General features: G+C 39.3%; 1 protein-coding gene across 1 annotated transcript in view; it reads left to right on the forward strand.

Moving 5' to 3' along the window:
* Positions 1–18,061, forward strand: part of LOC127652804 (ras-related protein Rab-40C) — a 22,970-nt gene continuing 4,909 nt past the window's right edge. The window contains exons 1-5 of the mRNA XM_052139198.1: positions 1–1,163; positions 7,148–7,208; positions 13,437–13,497; positions 13,824–13,901; positions 15,299–15,521. Coding sequence (XP_051995158.1) covers positions 1,022–1,163; positions 7,148–7,208; positions 13,437–13,497; positions 13,824–13,901; positions 15,299–15,521 — 565 coding nt within the window. The 5' untranslated portion in view covers positions 1–1,021. The remainder of the gene's footprint in view (positions 1,164–7,147; positions 7,209–13,436; positions 13,498–13,823; positions 13,902–15,298; positions 15,522–18,061) is intronic.

The following is an 18,061-nucleotide window of genomic DNA, read 5'->3' on the forward strand; positions in this document are numbered from 1 at the left end:
GGTACAGTCACAGTGTAGCAGACTACGCAGATGTGAAAGCTCAGCGTGTGATCTCTGAGTGACTGAACATGGGGCATATTTGGATATTCAAGAGAATTTACAGCACAAGCAATAATATCCATCATATCGGATTATCGTTTAATCCCTCACCTTCCGCGCTTCGCTCCAGAACCGACTCATAGCTGTGTGAGATTCCCTCACGGGTAGTGTGAAGTACATGAATATTTGTCATTCAGTGTAAAACAGAAAAGGAGCCATTATTTCTTCCAGACGCGCTTGCATAGGCTGCTCAATCAAATCTAATCCGACTGGGGATATTCTACTTCTCTTTAAATGCCTTGGGGTTTGCTTAATTTTTCAGCAGGAATGAAGTGTGTTTTGGCGACTGTGTGCCGGAGTAGTTGTATGTGAACCGCGTATTAAATCAATGTTACGCGTTTGTTGTTGACTCGCGCTAAGCTCGAAGCTAGCGTTAGCCGCCGCTGTGTTGCTCTGTCTAAACAACTGCTGCTCGCTTTAATATATTCGAATTTGTTTTAGGATAACAAATATTCTTTCATGTTGGCCATATTTGTATAATTGTTCAGACAGTTGCTAGATACAAGTTTATATAAATTAATTGTTGACAGTTTGGAAGGCGCGTGCTAACAATTTAGTAGCTTCATTGCTTTTCTGTTGTAGCAATAATTTGTCATGATAAAATATATGTTTTCGGGATATTTCTGGTAAAAGTTCGTTTTCGTTACGTGTTTTATCTTTAATTATTTTTTCTGGGAATATGATTTTAGCTTGTGTGAAGAAATGTAAACAACCGAGCTGTTCAGTTTGCCAGGCAACACAAAGAGTTTATAAACTGGGTGATATTTAAAGTCAGGAGAGTGAATAAGGGTAGGAATTTTAAAGTTGATAACCTTTCAACGACACAAGGTTGCATTTTTGCATATTTGAATCTGGACTGGAAGGGTGGTTTGAATGGATCTGTCTTCTGATTTGGCCTAATACCCATTCAAAGTGAGCAATCATGGGCACTCAGGGCAGCCCTGTGAAGAGCTATGACTACCTTCTCAAGTTTCTTCTGGTGGGAGACAGTGATGTGGGGAAAGGAGAGATCCTGGACAGCCTTCAAGATGGATCTGCTGAGTCTCCATATGCCTACAGCAGCGGTGAGTTGCCCAACACTTTCCACATATATTTACTGGATGCTTGAGTAACAGATCTCCTTCAGCCAGATTAATCAAAGATGTCATTACAGAACGAGGCCATCTCTCATAGTGAGTCAAATATAATTGTGACTTAAATAGGGCAATTGGGAAACATGTTCAGTTCTGTAGTATTACTATTGTATGTACAGTGCATCCGGAAAGTATTCACAGCGCTTCACTTTTTCCACATTTTGTTATGTTACAGCCTTATTCCAAAATGGATTCAATTCATTATTTTCCTCTGTTATTATTAACACTGTATGTTAAGTCTCGGTGGCATATGCTGGTCTGGCAATTAATTGAATATGGTGGAATCATTGCAAGTGGGAGTTTATTGTTCTGTTTATCTCTGTTACAAAACTGCATATTGTGCAGCAGTCACGTTTGACTATTTGGATAAAATATATATATATATATATATATATATATATATATGTGAAAAAGATGCCAACCTGGTCTCATGGCCAGTCGTAATAATAGTACGAGTTGGCTCGTACAAAAACATACAACTTTTACTCCCATGGAGACAATTAACTAGCCAACAATGTTATTTCAAGTTCTCCCAAAGTTAAAGGAATATTCCGGGTTCAATACCAGTTAAGCTCATTCAACAGCATTTGAGGCATAAGTTTGATTACCATAAAAAATCATTTTCACTCATCCCTAATTTTGTTAAAAAAAGAAAGGCAGGGGTGACAGAAATATGAAGCTTATATTTTATAAAAGCACCTACATTAATTTTCAGTTTGAACTTCTGTATTATTTGAGCTGTAAAGTTGTTTAAATGTTTTTTTACGATCTTTAAGGATGTTAGGGTTTACAGTGCTATGGTGTGTATGTCATGTCAGAATTACTGTAATTACGATATTCCAACGTTTACGTCTTCGAAAAACTCGTAATTACAATTTGTAAACTCCTTGGAAAGCTCCTACTTGACTGTCCTGACATCATGTAAAAATTGCAGTGACCTCAACAGTTAAAGTTCATGAACACATTTTTCTTTTTGATATGCCATTTTATAATGCCATCGTTCCCTGGAGCTTTTGCTTTGTTCTTTAACATATAGATATAGAAGTGAATTAAAGTATTGATAAATAGTTTGCTGTTATTAACAACAAAGCTGTATTGGCATTACAAATGTTGTCATCGGAAAAAAATTACTTCTGAGGTCCCACAACCTGAACCGCTCCGAGTAGAACCTACGAGTAATTCCGACACAATGTAAATGCAGTATATCATCGTCTCTTTATGGCAACAAAGTTGTGAAATTGGAAATTTTTTACGACATGTCTATACTTTTGAAACGGTGTGTATTTTAACGTTTAGGTATTGCCGTTATTCACTTCCAATGTAAGTGCCTTACTATAATCTTGTTTTTTTTTTAATGGAGGGACTAGTTTAAATAATTTTTATTTAATTTATAATTTTTTTTAAATTTTATGCCACAAATGTTATTGATTGAGCTTAACCAAAGTTTTTCTTGCAAGTCAGTCCACTGACGGCCAACTTTGTAAAGCTCCCAAGAAGCTATTTCCAGTCATGAAAGTACAGCTCATATTTACTTCAATGGGGAAACACTGATATCTCAAAAATGGTTGGTCAAGATAACCCCTAACCCAAACCTATACATAACCATGATTTTAACAGGAAGATGACTGTTAACACAGAAGAAAGAAAATGTCAGGGTTTGTAATGAGACACGGGATATGTATTACAGGTTATTGACATTCTTCTGTCATTTGTATTGCATAAATTAATATGGAATGAGTAACCAAATTTTTTTAACATTTTGTTTTATTTAGAGAATGATAGAATGATAGAGCCCTTGCTTCAGAGGTGTCTCCAAAGCTGCACCTCCTCTAGCACACATGAACACACACACACATAGCAGAGTCTAAGTGCCAGGAGGAGAGACGTGTTGGTGGAATCAATCGCAATGGTTTCAGATAAACTCATGTCTCATTCACAGGTCAGACATTACAATAATAACAAACGTAATTCTTATGCTAGCTCTGCACAGCGTCAAGGGACCTGCGCTGGTGACTTGTGATTGTCTGTGCGAACAAGTTGCGCGGCAGTATGCAAATATAGATTGACAGACAGGAAGGACATCCTATCATTACATTCGGAATTCTTTTGAGGAAAAGCAGAACAGGTAGCCTTAAACTCTGTATAGCAGGCCATAAAAACAGTTTTAAGCACTAGCTCTTTTGAATAGATTTTTTTCACAGCCTTCATTGTCCTCCGGCTGTAATTAACGAGGTGATCAAAAGATCAATTTATTTCTGCTAGTTGTGCCTTTAATATCCAAATGAGTCACATGTGTGCAGGGGAACAGGACCTGGTTTGCTCTTGTTCCAACCCTTTTTATATAGATGGACTGCTGTTTATCTTGTTGGTTCAACCTATTAGGGAATAGTGTGTGTTTTATGGGTGTGAAAGCTCTCACAGTGATGGCTCTTGTCTGAGCTGTCCTGGGGGAGCTTGCTGGTCCAGCTTCAAAAGAGCTGCCTTGCACAATGTCTAAAAATCAACACAGATGGCTGGATGAACCATCCATGGATTTCAGCCCTAATCAGTCTAGTGATGGTGAATTACATGCAGGCATATGTCCCTGTGGGAAATGCTGTCGTGATGTACTCAGATGGTTCAAATGTACAAAGATGTTTAATGAATACAGAAAAAATTTGAAGGTAGTGGCAGTGTGTGTTCTTTAAAGGAATCTTAAAGCCTGAAAGATAGGAAAGCTTTCTTTGTCAGCTTAAACTTCACATATGTAAATGCATATGCGCCGTTGTTACAGGTTTTTGGATAACAGACCGGATAACAAATATCATAGGATGGAGTCCCACAAAGTGGAAAGAATTCAATATTTCTCAGAGTACAGTGGGAAAATCACATACACTATAAACTATACCCATTTATACACAACAATGTGTGTAAATATTGACGGTCCCTCACATTCATGTGTATGCGCTAGTACACTGGGGGAATCCCAGAGTTTTATGTTAGAGGGTAACTTCATTATTTGCATTATAATGCAAATTATTAAGTCTTCCTCGGATGCCATGTTTGTCATGTACACAAGTGTTGCAGAAAAATTACGTTGCTGTGGAGAAAGCTGCCAACTCCAACTCGCTTTGAATAAATGCATCAGCTAAATGGCAAATTGGTCATTCAAATTCTGGAATGTTCTGTCATAATGTATATTCCACTCAACTATGCCTTGTGCTATAAAATGATTTTGGATCTTGCAGTCCGTATTAAAAAGAGTTGTGTGTTGGTTCTTCTTTGTTTACTCTCATTGATTTGTGTTAGACTGGTTCAGATAGGACATCTGTAAATATTTAGAGTCTAAAGTTGAGGAGAGGACAGACTAATTTTGAAGACAACTCTGCGGTATCTACACTACCACAGAGTGCTTTTCCCTTTACACAGTACTTTTCCTTTCCACTACTTTGTAAATATCTGAAGAATGAATCTTCATTTTCCAGTGGATTTGTGAGGATTTGAGAACCAAGTAGCCCAGTCAGTAAAGACATTTAAATCCATACCATTAGGGCTACATGATTTTGCCAAAAAGTTCTACATTAAAAATAATCTCATAACTATTGCATCACCTATGAGCAGCATTAAACAGTCTGTGTAAAAAGACCTAAATGCCAGTACATTTAAGTGCACTTCTGTTTCTTTGAGATTTCTTTGTTCTTTGAATGTTCTTAACTCACATTAACAGAATTCTGAATGATAAAGTTTGTCCATTTTTAGCTTATAACAGCCTTATCAAACTCATCATATTACTTGCTTTATCAAGCTTTAAGGTGAGTTGTCAAATTAGTTGTTAAAAGTTTTCGGCCTAGCAGAAGTGCCACCTTGTTCACCTTTGTATTTGACACCAAAAAAATTTTCATTGAAATCCAAGCTGTCATACTGTGGGGAAAAAAACATACAGTGGCACTACATTCTCCAATTATAAGCATCTATGTTTCCTCCCTCCATTAATAATAATAATAGGATGTACAAATTGAATTAAACATGCCAGCACATGTCAATGTCCACTTGTTCCCTCTCAGGTGTCCTTAAGTCCTGCTGGATCATTCACTTCCAGACTCTTCCTCAAACCGAACCGCTTTGGGCTGTTTTAGCTCAGTGGGCTGAGAAGGGTTGGCCTGTGGCCCAGAGCTGGAACCTGAGATGATAATTACACTGTACTGTCCCTGTCAGGCCGTGATGCTGAGCCATCTGCTCATACAATTACCCAAAAGTGCAGCGGAGGAGGAGGGATTGAGGAAGGATGTGTGATGCGTCTTTGGCTTTGTGTACAGCAGTACCAGTGCAAAGTTTTAGCAGGATGGGGAGGTTGAAGAGCAGCAGGAAATCATCTCCTGTAGTTCCTTTTTAATGCAAGCCATTTTCCTCTTGTTGCATTCTCTTGTAGATGTTTAATAATGGTGGATGGACGAAGCCACTGTTTGCCTGTCAGGAGCCTTTAGGATGACTATCTAGCTGAGTGTAAGCAGAGACCCTTCTCCAGGCAATTTTTGTCCCAAAGCCATCAAAGCTTTATGAAGTATCTCCAAAAAAAAGGCCCTATCTTCTTTCGTCTCTACACTTTAAAGCATCTCCCCCTCTTTTAGTAGTTTTGTTGTGGAAGTAAATGGCTGAAATCAAAATGGAATAGACTGCAGAGGGGTGTAACTTTATTTTTGTGTAATCAGAGAGGAACGCAGTGGATTTCCTTTGTAGAACTGATATACCTGAGGAAGCAATGGTCAAAGCCACTCTCATTAAGATAAATAAACTCTCCCTGATTAAGTCCATGTCCATGCGTCAACATTACAGATAATCAGATTATTGAAGCATGCAAGAAGATGATACAATGAGACCAGTGCTCTTGGCAGAGCAAATATTACTGACATTGATCTGTATGGAAAGAGACGCAGAGAGTCTTTGTTACAGACAGAGCTGTCTATTAAGATGCAAAACAGGTTTGAATGCTGGCCAGCTGTGAAGTAACTGAAATGCAGATATTCGTATTCATTTGATGCAGCCTGTACTGTCATGAACTGCAATAAGGGAGGATCTTTCAATAGAAAATAGATGCACCTTGTAACAGTCCTTTTTAAATGGCTGTTTATAAAGATGCAAGCCACATTCATTTCTTCATTTTAGGCGTGATGTATGTACTTTAGATAAGCTGTGAAGATAATCGCTTTATGGGAGGCATTGTGGTGATATTTCAGATATGATAGCATTAAGTAAATGGCAGAATGGTAGCATCTGTCATGTTCACAGTCACAATCAAGAAGGCCATTTCAGCTTTAGTGCCTTCTAGGAGTCTAATAGTTTACATTTCCAATGGTTCTGTGGTCACAGTTTTGGTTTGGTTCTGTAAATATTAAGTACTTTTCTATTTGGGGTATAGAGTATATATCCGATACCAGCTCAAAAACTACTCCAGTGAGAGAACATTAAAGGAATACTTCACACAAAAGCTAATATTCTGTCATAATTAACTCCTTCATGCAGATTCGAACCCATATGGCTATTTCTTCTGTGAAACAAATTGTTAAAGCAGTTTGCATGTTGTTATTATCCCCTTTGTAAATACTCTAATAATATTTATATTTTTAGAGGCGCTGTTAGACTTAACATGAACCATGGTACAAATGCATACCGATCCACATGGTTCGTTTTATTTACAGAAACCATTTTGTACCTAGTGCCTTCCAAGGAGAAAATGAATTGTCCAACAATTAAATTAGGTTGGGCAAAAGCAAACAGAACTCCAAATACAATTATGCAACCTGGACACAGCTTTTGAGTTACTGTGAATCATCTCTCTTTTAAATTATCTTTACAGTAGAAAGCTATGCCTAATTTCTGATGACCGCTAGCAGCAGGTAAGAGTCTTATCTAAATTATTTCTGTCTGTCCTTCGGCAGGAATCGACTACAAGACCACCACGATCCTATTGGATGGGCGAAGAGTAAAACTAGAGCTTTGGTAAGTAGAGCGTAACTCCTTTGCACTACACATGCATACACCCAATGAGCACTTTATTAGGAACGCTAGGTCATAATAAAGTGCCCAACGTGGTCTTCTGCTGTTGTAGCTAGGGATGCACTGAAATTTCAGCTGCCAAAATAAATAAGAAAAAAATCTGAACAAAACCTGTTACTTTAAAGTCAATTATATAAAAATATATATTAGTAACAAGACTGTGCTTCTGCTTGAGATGCGCATCTGTACAGTGTTTGTATGTGTGTCCACACGAATGAGCGAAACAGCACAAAAACACTCTAAGGAGTTTATGAAGCACACTGTGGTGAAATTTAAAATGCAAATACACATTTTGATGGTATTTGTGTTGCCTATTAAAGTCTACATTCCCAAAAATAATGAAGTGATCGCTCTCTTGAATATCAGCGTGTTAATAAAGTTTGTTTTTCCGTGCATATTCAGAATCTGTAGGCCATTTAGCTTGAGCCCACCATCACATAACATGGTAAAATATCCCGAGTACTGTTCAAGCCAAGTCAATTTATATAAATACACCTCCATACAGTACATACTGTATATGTTAGTATACATATAAGATAGATTTTGAGATGTTATTCTGCTCACTACAATTGCACAGAGTGATTATATGAGCTACCGTAGCTTTTCTGTCAGCTCCAACTAGTCTGGCCATTCTCTGTTGACCTTTCTCATCAACAAGATGTTCCACAGAACCTCCACACAGTGGATGTTTTTTGGCACTATGTTGAGTGAACTAGAGATGGTCATGTGTGAAAATCCCAGGAGATCAGCAGTTACAGAAATACTCAAACCAGCTCATCTGGCACCAAAAATCATGCCACGGTCAAAATCACTGAGATCAAATTTTCCACATTCTGATGGTTTATGTGAACATTAACTGAAGCTCCTGACCTGTATCTGCATGATTCCATGTATTGCACTACAGCTACATGATTGTCTGATTAGATAATCACATGAATTTGTAGGTGTAAAATTGTTCCTATTAGAGTGCTCAGTGTTTTTTGTGAATGTAGAAGAGCACAAGGGAAAGTTTGTTTTCCTCTCTATAAGAGCTTTGCATAGAGCTTACAATGAAGTGAATTGTTTTACTCTTCAAAACAGAATGATGCATCACCAGCTTAGAGAAAATATATGCCTGTTTTTGAAAGTCAGGCCTTCCATGTCATTGCATTTGAAATTAAAAACACTGAGACAGACGGGACTTGATTTGCAAAGCAATAAATCACTGCACATGCTCATCTGGTGCATGGATATTGAGTTCCCTGTCCGCTGGATGAGTGAGATAGGGAAGTCTTTGTATAAAAAATAAAAAAGGAATGGAAGAACAGAATAAGAAGCGTTATGTCTGTGTGTGTGTATTTAATACACATTGGCGGCCAAAAGTTTGGAATAAGGTACAGAATTTGCTGTTTCGGAAGGAAATTGATACTTTTATTCACCAAAGCGGCATTCAGCTGATCACAAAAGTATAGTCGGGACATTACTGATGCTAATTTGGTAGTAGAAAATCATTTCAAACACAGTTGAAAGCTATTTGGTACATTAAATGAAGCTTAACATTCTCTTTGTATTTGGTACGTTAAATGAAGCTTAACATTGTGTAATGGGAATAATGGAAAGGAGGCGGCGAGAACCGACTTGACAATATAAATAATAGATTTAATGATAAACTTAAACGACACAAACACGACGGTCAGCTGCCGTAAACGATCTCTCTCTCTCTTGCCCCACCCTTCAGTTGGCCTTTATCCCTCTGAGAGGAGTCTGATAAGGCCCCCGCCCTCTGCCCTGTCACATTCCTCCCTCCTCCTCTCAGGCCGGGAGAGGGGCGCTCCCCGGCATGGAATACACCCCCCCCCCCCACCCCTTCCTATCCCTGGGGAGGGGCATGCCTTCCGCCTGTCTGCCGGCAGGTCATCCACGTCTATCTGGATGAGGGAGGGGACAAGGGGAGGAAAACCAAAATAATTAAAATAGGGGGTACTTCCTGTAACATTGTAGTACCCCCAAAAAACACTGTAAAGTTTAAAAGAGAGTGAAAAGGCCAACGCGGAGCGGCAGTGAGAGAGATGAAAAAAAAAACACTTACTCTTCCTTCACCCTCTAACGGACGACAGCCATGCGCTCCCCTGGCAGATCGGAGGCATTCCTCCAGTCCCTGGCGGACGGAATGCCCCGCTGCATTCTCGGGGAACAGAAGGGGTCTCCCCCATCCCTGGCAGCGGTTATCCCGCTCCAGGCGGTCAGCAGCGAGCCCCTCCTCGCTCGCGATCGGCGGTCTCAAACCCCGCCTCGTTTCAGCGGCTGGTAGAGGAGGACTCTGCCCCTGGCAGCGGCCCTGACTGCTCCAGGCGGTCGGTTAGGAGCCCTTTCTGCCCTCTCGGTCGGCGGCCATTCATCCGCATCCAGGCGGCCGGGCTCCTCCGTCCCCTAACAGACAGCCGCGGCTACTCTGTTGGGGTGGATGGTAGTGGCGAGAACTCCACTACGGCGTATCCCTCCTCCCTCCCGGGTTTCGGCACCAGTGTAAAGGGAATAATGGAAAGGAGGAAGCGAGAACCGGCTTGACAATATAAATAATAAATTTAATGGATAAACTTAAACAAAAGATACAAACACACACATGACGGTCAGCTGCCGTAAACGATCTCTCTCTCACTTGCACCACCCTCCACATTCAGCCTTTATCCCTCTCAGAGGCTTGATTAGCCTGATAAGCGACCGGATGTGTAAAATCACCACCCTGCCCTGCCCTCCGCCCTGTCACACATTGTCTTTGTGTTTGTTTTTGAGTTACCACTGTATGCAATGGACTGGCATGTCTCAAGGTCAATATTAGGTTAAAAAAAAAAAAATTCAAAATAGAAACTGCTTTCTCTAGAAACTCATCAGTCAATCATTGTTTTGAGGAATGAAGGCTATACACAGCTTGATTGCATAAAAAGGTGTACACTACGGTCTTCAAAGTCAAAGGACAACTGGTTGTAACAACGACAGAAAGAGATGTGGAAGGACAGATGTACAACTAAACAAGTACATCAGAGTCACTAGTTTGAGAAATCAATGCCTCACATGTCCTCAACTGACAGCTTTATTGAATTTTACCTGCTCAACACCAGTTTCATGTACAACAGTAAAGAGAAGACTCAGAGGTGCAGGCCTTATTGGAAGAATAGCAAAGAAAAAGCCACTGTTGAAACAGAAAAAGAAAAGGTTAGAGTGTACAAAGAAACCCAGACATTGGACAACAGATAATTGGAAAAGAGTGTTATGGATCTTAACACCATTGAGCTTTTGTGGGATCAGGTAGACTGTAAGGTGTGTGAGAAGTGCCAGACAAGACACCTATGGCAAGTGTTACTGGAAGCGTGGGGTGTAATGTCACCTGAGTATCTGGACAAACTGACAGCTAAAATGCCAAGTATCTGCAAAGCTGTCATTGCTGCACGTGGAGGATTTTTTGATGAGAACTCTTTGAAGTAGTTAAAGTTCTGACATGTTTTTTTTTTCAAATTGTAATAGTAATTTTTCACAGTATTAATGTCCTGACTATACATTGTGATCAGTTGAATGCCACTTTGGTGAATAAAAGTACCAATTTCTTTCCATAAGCGCAAAATCTGTACATTATTCCAAACTTTTGGGTGCCAGTGCATATATACATATTACACAGCTCTGCAAATTAAGAGACTGCTGCAAAATTATCAGTTTCTCTGAATTTACTATTTATAGGAATGTGTTTGATTAAAATTAAGTACTGACAACCTTTCTCCCAAATTCCAAATAAAAATATAGTAATTTAGAGCAATTATTTGCAGAAATTAACAACAGATCAAAATAACAAAAAAGATGCAGTGTTTTCAGACCTCGAATAATGCAAATAAATCCAGTTCATATTCATTTTTAAACAACACAATACTAATGTTTTTTAACTTAGGAAGATTTCAGAAATCAATATTTGGTGGAATATCCCTGATCACATCTTTCATGCGTCTTTGCATGCTCTCTACTAGTCTTTCACATTGCTGTTGGGTGACTGCATGCCATTCCTGGAGCAAAAATTCAAGCAGCTCTGATTTGTTTGATGGCTTGTGGCCATCCATCTTCCTCTTGATCATATTCCAGAGGTTTTCAATGGGGATCAGGTCTGGAGATTGGGCTGGCCATGACAGGGTCTTGATCTGTTGGTCCTCCATCCACACATTTATTGACCTGGCTGTGTGGCATGGAGCATTGTCCTGCTGGAAAATCCAATCCTCATAGTTGGGGAACATTGTCAGAGCAGAAGGAGGCTTTCTTCCAGGATATCCTTTTATGTGACTTGATTAATATGTCCTTCAAAAAGTTGAATCTACCCTATTCCAGCCTTGTTGGAGCACCCCCAGATCATCACTGATCCTCCACCAAATTTCACAGTGGGTGCGAGACACTGTGGCTTGAAGGCCTCTCCAGGACTCCGTCTAACCATTAGATGACCAGGTGGAGGATCAGTGTAAAACAAGTAAAGCATAAAATATGGATAACATTATAAATGAAGTCACAGCCTCATGGTCTTTTCTTCATTTACTTATTACATATTTTTATTGACATCAGGGCATCTTGTGCATGGTGAAAAAAAGAGGACCGTTACAGGAATACTTTGTGTTATTTATCCTTGCAATAAAAATAGGAGTTGGGTTCGGCAATTCATTTGTCTTCACTGTTGCTTGTAAAGAGTCTTTTTATGTCATATTTTACTACGAGCTTAGTCCAAAAGAAGTGCTCAACCCCACTGCTATTTTTAATGCCAGTAAAATTAACAGGGACAGTAATGTACATATTAAATAATGTACATTTAAGAAAATACACCAGGTATGTAATATAAAATGAGGAATCAGCACATTACATAAATATTATTAAAAAATGAATGTTTAAAGTTCTATATTATTTATTTACTGCATATTTGCATTGAATTTAGAGTTTTTGTACGTGAGATGAATAAAAGAGCACAGCGTCTTTTTTTGCCATTTCATTAGCGCCACCAACATGCTGAATTGTGCAGCAGCAGCAACTCTTCAAAAATGAACTGGTTTATTTGTCAGTCGGCTTTCATTACAATCTGAAGAAAAGTAAATCTGACTGCTCTCTGTAAAAAAATGAATAAATAACAATTTGTCAAACCTGTTCCTGGTGTAAATCGGTCTAGGTGTGAATAGGCCTTGAGGTGGCAGCACCTTTCACATGGGTATCGTGCCTATTATGCCTTAAAATGGTGCCTCCGTAGGCAGCTAACTTGTTTTTGGAACAGAGGAGTCTCTCATTACTAGCGCACGTTAGAGCTCCCAGATACCTGATGTACGCTCTGATGTGACCGTGCAGCAGTAAACAACATAGATTTGGTTAATGTATTCTATAGTGTTGGGTGTGGGTTCAGTCCCACCACTTCAAAAAGCCAATCGTCACAGTAAATCTTTTGTACAGATACATTTGACACTTTCCTACCCATTAGGGCCAGTTTAACTTTGTGAGAATGTTCTCACCGATAGTGAGTAGGCAGCTGGAAAGGTTGTTTGGGTGCGGACGTGCCACAGTGGAAAACTAGTTTTTCTGGGTTGTGATGTTGAGTCATCTTGTTTTTGAGTTAACTCCATGCAGTGTCCTAAACTTTCTAGATTTTAAATGCATAGTTCTTTTACAAAACCTTGTAAGCTGCCTTGTTGTCTACTGCAGATATAGGAACCTTCTAAGGAAGCATTCCAATTGAAATAGAACCTTGTTGAACCATTTTAGGATGCTCCTCATAGGCAATTCTGAGCAGCACACAAATAGCTCTTCTCATATGAAATGCACTGGAGACAATTTTTTTTTAAATTCTAATAGAGTTGTACATTTAGCATATTGCCAAGTTATGAATGTGATACATGAATAAGCATTAAAAAATTTTTTTTTACATTTCTCTTGTTGGATGAATTTTTCAATGCCTTCTGGAATTACTTTCTCTGCGAAGGATACATGCGGTTCTGTCATGATTCTGGCCAAATTTTGCGGCCTGCTAATTGGAAAAGCCTTCATATTGGGATGCCTTAAAATACTGCCTATGTAGGCAGCTTACTAGGTTTTGTAACAGAATTCATGTGTCAACCTTAACTGAGGTACTATTGACAGACTTTGTGTTCTTTGATATTGTTCTAACTTGTCTCTGTTTGCTTTTAGGGACACATCAGGACAAGGCAGGTTCTGCACCATTTTCAGATCATACTCCAGGGGGGCTCAGGTAAGCGCACTTTAGCTGTGTCAAGTGTCACTGTTTGTTCTTGTTCACAGAGAGGAATTTTGGTGCTCAATCACAGTCTGTTAGGCAGAAATGGGCATTCTCATTCACTTACTAAAACATGAATCTAGTCTAAATTGGATGTCCAAATATGTTATATATCATATGAATTTTAGACTCTAAATTATGAGTGTATTTTTTTATTTTATTTAAGTGTGTTGAAATCATTGTGCAGACTGCAGTTCATGTCCTGTGACTGCGGTTAACCTTCCTCACTGCATGAACAGGATACTGGCTAACAATACGTGTTGTTTGTTTGTCCTCTACAGGGAATCCTGTTGGTGTATGACATTACCAACCGTTGGTCATTTGACGGGATAGACCGCTGGATCAGGGAGATTGATGAGGTGTGGTTATGTCTGATAACAGGAAGTGAGATGACAAATGTTGAGAGGTTGAGACTGGTTAGGATAGATTCTTTGGCAGAAAAATCTCTATAGTTAATGCCTACTTTGAAACCGTGTTTGTACTGTATATGTATATTGCTCCAGATCCCATTTGACACCTAATGTATGTAGATCTGCAGAGCCCAGACTTGTAGCACACTGACTTTCACTGCCATCCTCCTCTTCCTCTTCCTCCTGCTGCTTTTGGCCCTGTGCTTGATATCCAAAGGGAATGTCCTCTTATGCAATTCTCTTTCTTTTAGGCTACCCCATCAAAAATGTTCCCTCTAGCTTTTGTTCTTGCTGAGCAAATCCTAGTTCTACTGAGCAGAATCTTTGGCCAACTGAGCAGAATATTTTAGATATATATATATATATACACACACATATACACCACTTGCCTAATATTGTGTACGTCCCCCTTGTGCCACGAAAACACCACCAAGACGCATGTCAGAATAGCATCCTGAGATTCTATTCTTCTCGCCACAATTGTACAGAGCGGTTATCTGAGTTACCATAGACTTTGTCAGTTCGAACCATTCTGAGCATTTCTGTCCTCAGAAGTGTAGATTGATGTGATTTTGTATTTTATATATATATATATATATATATATATATATATATATATATATATATATATATATAAATAACTGTTTTGGCATAAGGCTGCAACATGACAAAATGTGGGAAAAGAAATGAAGGGGTTTGTGAATATGAATATGTACCATTAGAAATTACAGCTTTTTGTAATTAAAAATTCTTTGAATTTCATTCCAATTGAATTCTTTATTAAATTCAAATTATAATTTTGGAAACTGAATGTACCTAAATTGAAATTCAGTTGTGGATTGCACTTAGCCCTGTGTGCTCCACATAGAGTTGCACAAAGAAAAGGAGAATTCGGTTGTACAAGTTGGCACCAGAAAATTTAACTCACTGACTTTTTACCTGCTTTGGTAAATATTATAATAATATAAGACATGAGGCTCTATGTTGACTTTGCCGGAATTACTTGTGACTTCACTTGTTATTATTCAATAACTAAATGAGCTTTGACCTTTCTGATCTTTGGAAGGGTGCATTGTACAGTCATTTGCAGAAAACTTTGCCCTTACAAAACAGCCTCTGCGCAGTTCAGCTCCTAGAGATGACTGAGTGCTCTTTTCTCTGTGGTCTAGAGGATGTCACAGATATGACAGTCCTTGTTGAATAAATAAATGAGACAGGCCAGCTGTGACACTGTTTGAGATTTACTTAGCCTGACAAGACTGTGTATCTCCTTTCTCGTCTCTCATCTTCTGTCATTATACTTCCCATCCTTCTTTTCTAAACCACTTTTTTCCTCATTTTCTCAGCATGCACCCGGAGTACCTCGTATTCTTGTGGGTAACCGGCTGCACCTGGCCTTCAAACGGCAGGTGCCCACAGAACAGGCGCGTGCGTATGCAGAGAAGAATGGCATGACGTTTTTCGAAGTGAGTCCTCTCTGCAACTTCAACGTCATCGAATCGTTTACAGAACTCTCGCGCATTGTGCTAATGAGGCACGGTATGGAGAAGTTCTGGAGGCCCAATAGAGGTGAGTCTTTCTATTCGGGTAAGCATGTGTACATGCGTGAGTTCCTTAAAGGCTGGTTTACACTGCAATAACAAACAGCAACATTGAACCTCTAGTTGGCTGTTGGATTTAGAATATTGGGAAACATGATTGTCATTTTCACTCAACCCCAACAACCACAAACAGGATTAACACACTGGTTCAACAAAACACATCTGGTAGAATTTTATTTGGTATCTTTTTGGGCTGTGTGAATTAGCCTTAGTAGGCAAATTCACACAGTAGAATGGTGGCCAGAACTTCAAAGATCTGGCCACCATTCAATTGCATTGTATGGACCCTCAGAGCTGAGATTTTCTTCTAAAAACCTTAGTGTTCAGCAGAAGAGTTTAGGGATGCACGATATTGGATTTTTGCAGATATCCGATATGCTGATATTTTACAACTCATTTTGAGCCGATACTGATATACATATATATTTTTTTCCTTTCTTTGGAAAGAACACAAAGTCTCTCCTGTAGAAGAATTAACCATTTACTCATATTGTAAAAACGTACTTGTTATTACTAAAATACTTACTTGTCAACCTAAAATGTATAGGCTACTTTACACATTCACTGACTAAAACAAGGAAATTACTTCAAATTGGGCAAGATTTTATGTTTTCAAACAACACTAAATATGTTGTGCTTGAGAGCAACAAGCACAGGCAGCTTAATTTAGACTTAAGCTAAAACATTTATGTAGCGAACAATGAACATGGTTGTAAAAACTTAAACAATGAATGAGCTGACTTGGCCAAGATACACAGCTTAAAGTTGGGTCACCAGCAGCACTTATTTAAATTTAAGAGTATTAACTAAATTAATAAAAATAGGAGCATACTATGGCTACTTTAAACTGTAAAACAAAACCAATGAACGATGTTAAACTGAATATAGCCTATTCCTTATTAAGTAGAGGTATGTTTTTCTGAGCAAAAATCAGCAACTTTGCTTTTTCGCCATCAATGTGATTCCTTTTTTTAGTCCATTACATGAGAGACTGCGCAAAACAGGCGTTCGCTGTCAATGCTTGTGCTGGGCACACTGAGATATTTGCGTGCTGCACGAGCAAGAGCACGGAAACGGGCCTGGTTGGATTTCCAGAATTCCAACAGACTGTCTTTCCGAGGAATTGTGGCTTCATCCAGGTATACATGTACCTACAAAGTAGATAAAAAAAACAAAACAATTTCTATAAAATCTTTCGCCGTTGACGGCACATTAACGTTTTCTTTTTGCCAGAAAATCTAATAACTAATGATGATTTAGTATGATTTTTAAAGGCTTACAACAATTCAGCAGCATATGCACCTAGTGCCCTCTCCTGCTCGACCAAGCTTTGCATCATGTAACATGTCGAATTCCACCTATTGACGACACCTTGTTGAAGTCGTTTTATTGGCATCCTGAGCTCCTTCTGTATCCCTTTTAGGCGACTGCATGCAAGTTGCGAATGCCTGAAAAGCCCCACCATTCTCCTTCCTGAGGCCACAACATCCGCAATGCTGCATTGCGATATGACACCTTCATGCACAGCCAACTGCAGCGTGTGTGCCATGCCTGGTAAACTTGTAACACCAAACTCCTCCGTTGCCTTCGTCATGTAACATGCATTGTCTCGTAGCACTACATGCACCTTCTCTTCAGGGATTTTCCACTTATCAATCGTCCTTTCAAATGCGGATGCAATCGTTTCTGCTGTGTGAGAGCCCGGGCACTTTTGCAAGTGCAAAATCTCCTTTTTAAGGATGAAATCCTCGTCAATCCACTGGGCAGTGAGGCTCAAAATACTGACAGGGCATACTTGATGGCCACATATCCGTTGTAAAGCTCACAGAAGTGACTTCAGCGAGGAGCTTCTCTATATGGACATAGATGACACTATACAGTTCAGGTAAGGCCACATCTGAAAAATAGTGAAGGCTAGGCATAGCATACAGTGGCTCTAAGTAGTAAATAAATCTGCGAAAGCCACCATGGGTTGATTATCAAGAGCAATAATTTCAATAGATTTTTTTGGTTGAGAGCTTTCACCTTTGGGTGATTTCTTTGTTGTTGTTATTTTACCGTTTCAAATGACAGCAGAAGATGCCCGTGACGAGTTTTCGCTGGCGCTGTTTTTTTCTTAAAGCTTCATAAATGGGTTAAAATGATTGGGATGGGGATTCTTAAGATGCATTATAAAATGTGTGGTGTTGGAGTGTGGATTGTCTCCTCGCATGACTGATGCTTTGCTGTTAATGCAAATTTCCTTTCAGTCTCACTTACTGTGAAGTCCACACCGCTGACATGATCTTATCACTAGCACTTGCCGGCACATAATCAACACAGCATCTTATCGGCAAGCATATCAGCAAAATGTTTAATATCTGGCCGATGCGATAATTCATTTTTAGGCCTTTATCGGCCGATTCCGATGGCATGCCGATATTATCATGCATCCCTAGAAAAGAGAAAGTCACACACATCTGGGATGGCAAGAGGGTGAGTAAATGATGTGAGAATTTCCATTTTTTG

The sequence above is a fragment of the Xyrauchen texanus genome, chromosome 12 (assembly GCF_025860055.1).
Source record: "Xyrauchen texanus isolate HMW12.3.18 chromosome 12, RBS_HiC_50CHRs, whole genome shotgun sequence".
Taxonomy (NCBI): domain Eukaryota; kingdom Metazoa; phylum Chordata; class Actinopteri; order Cypriniformes; family Catostomidae; genus Xyrauchen; species Xyrauchen texanus.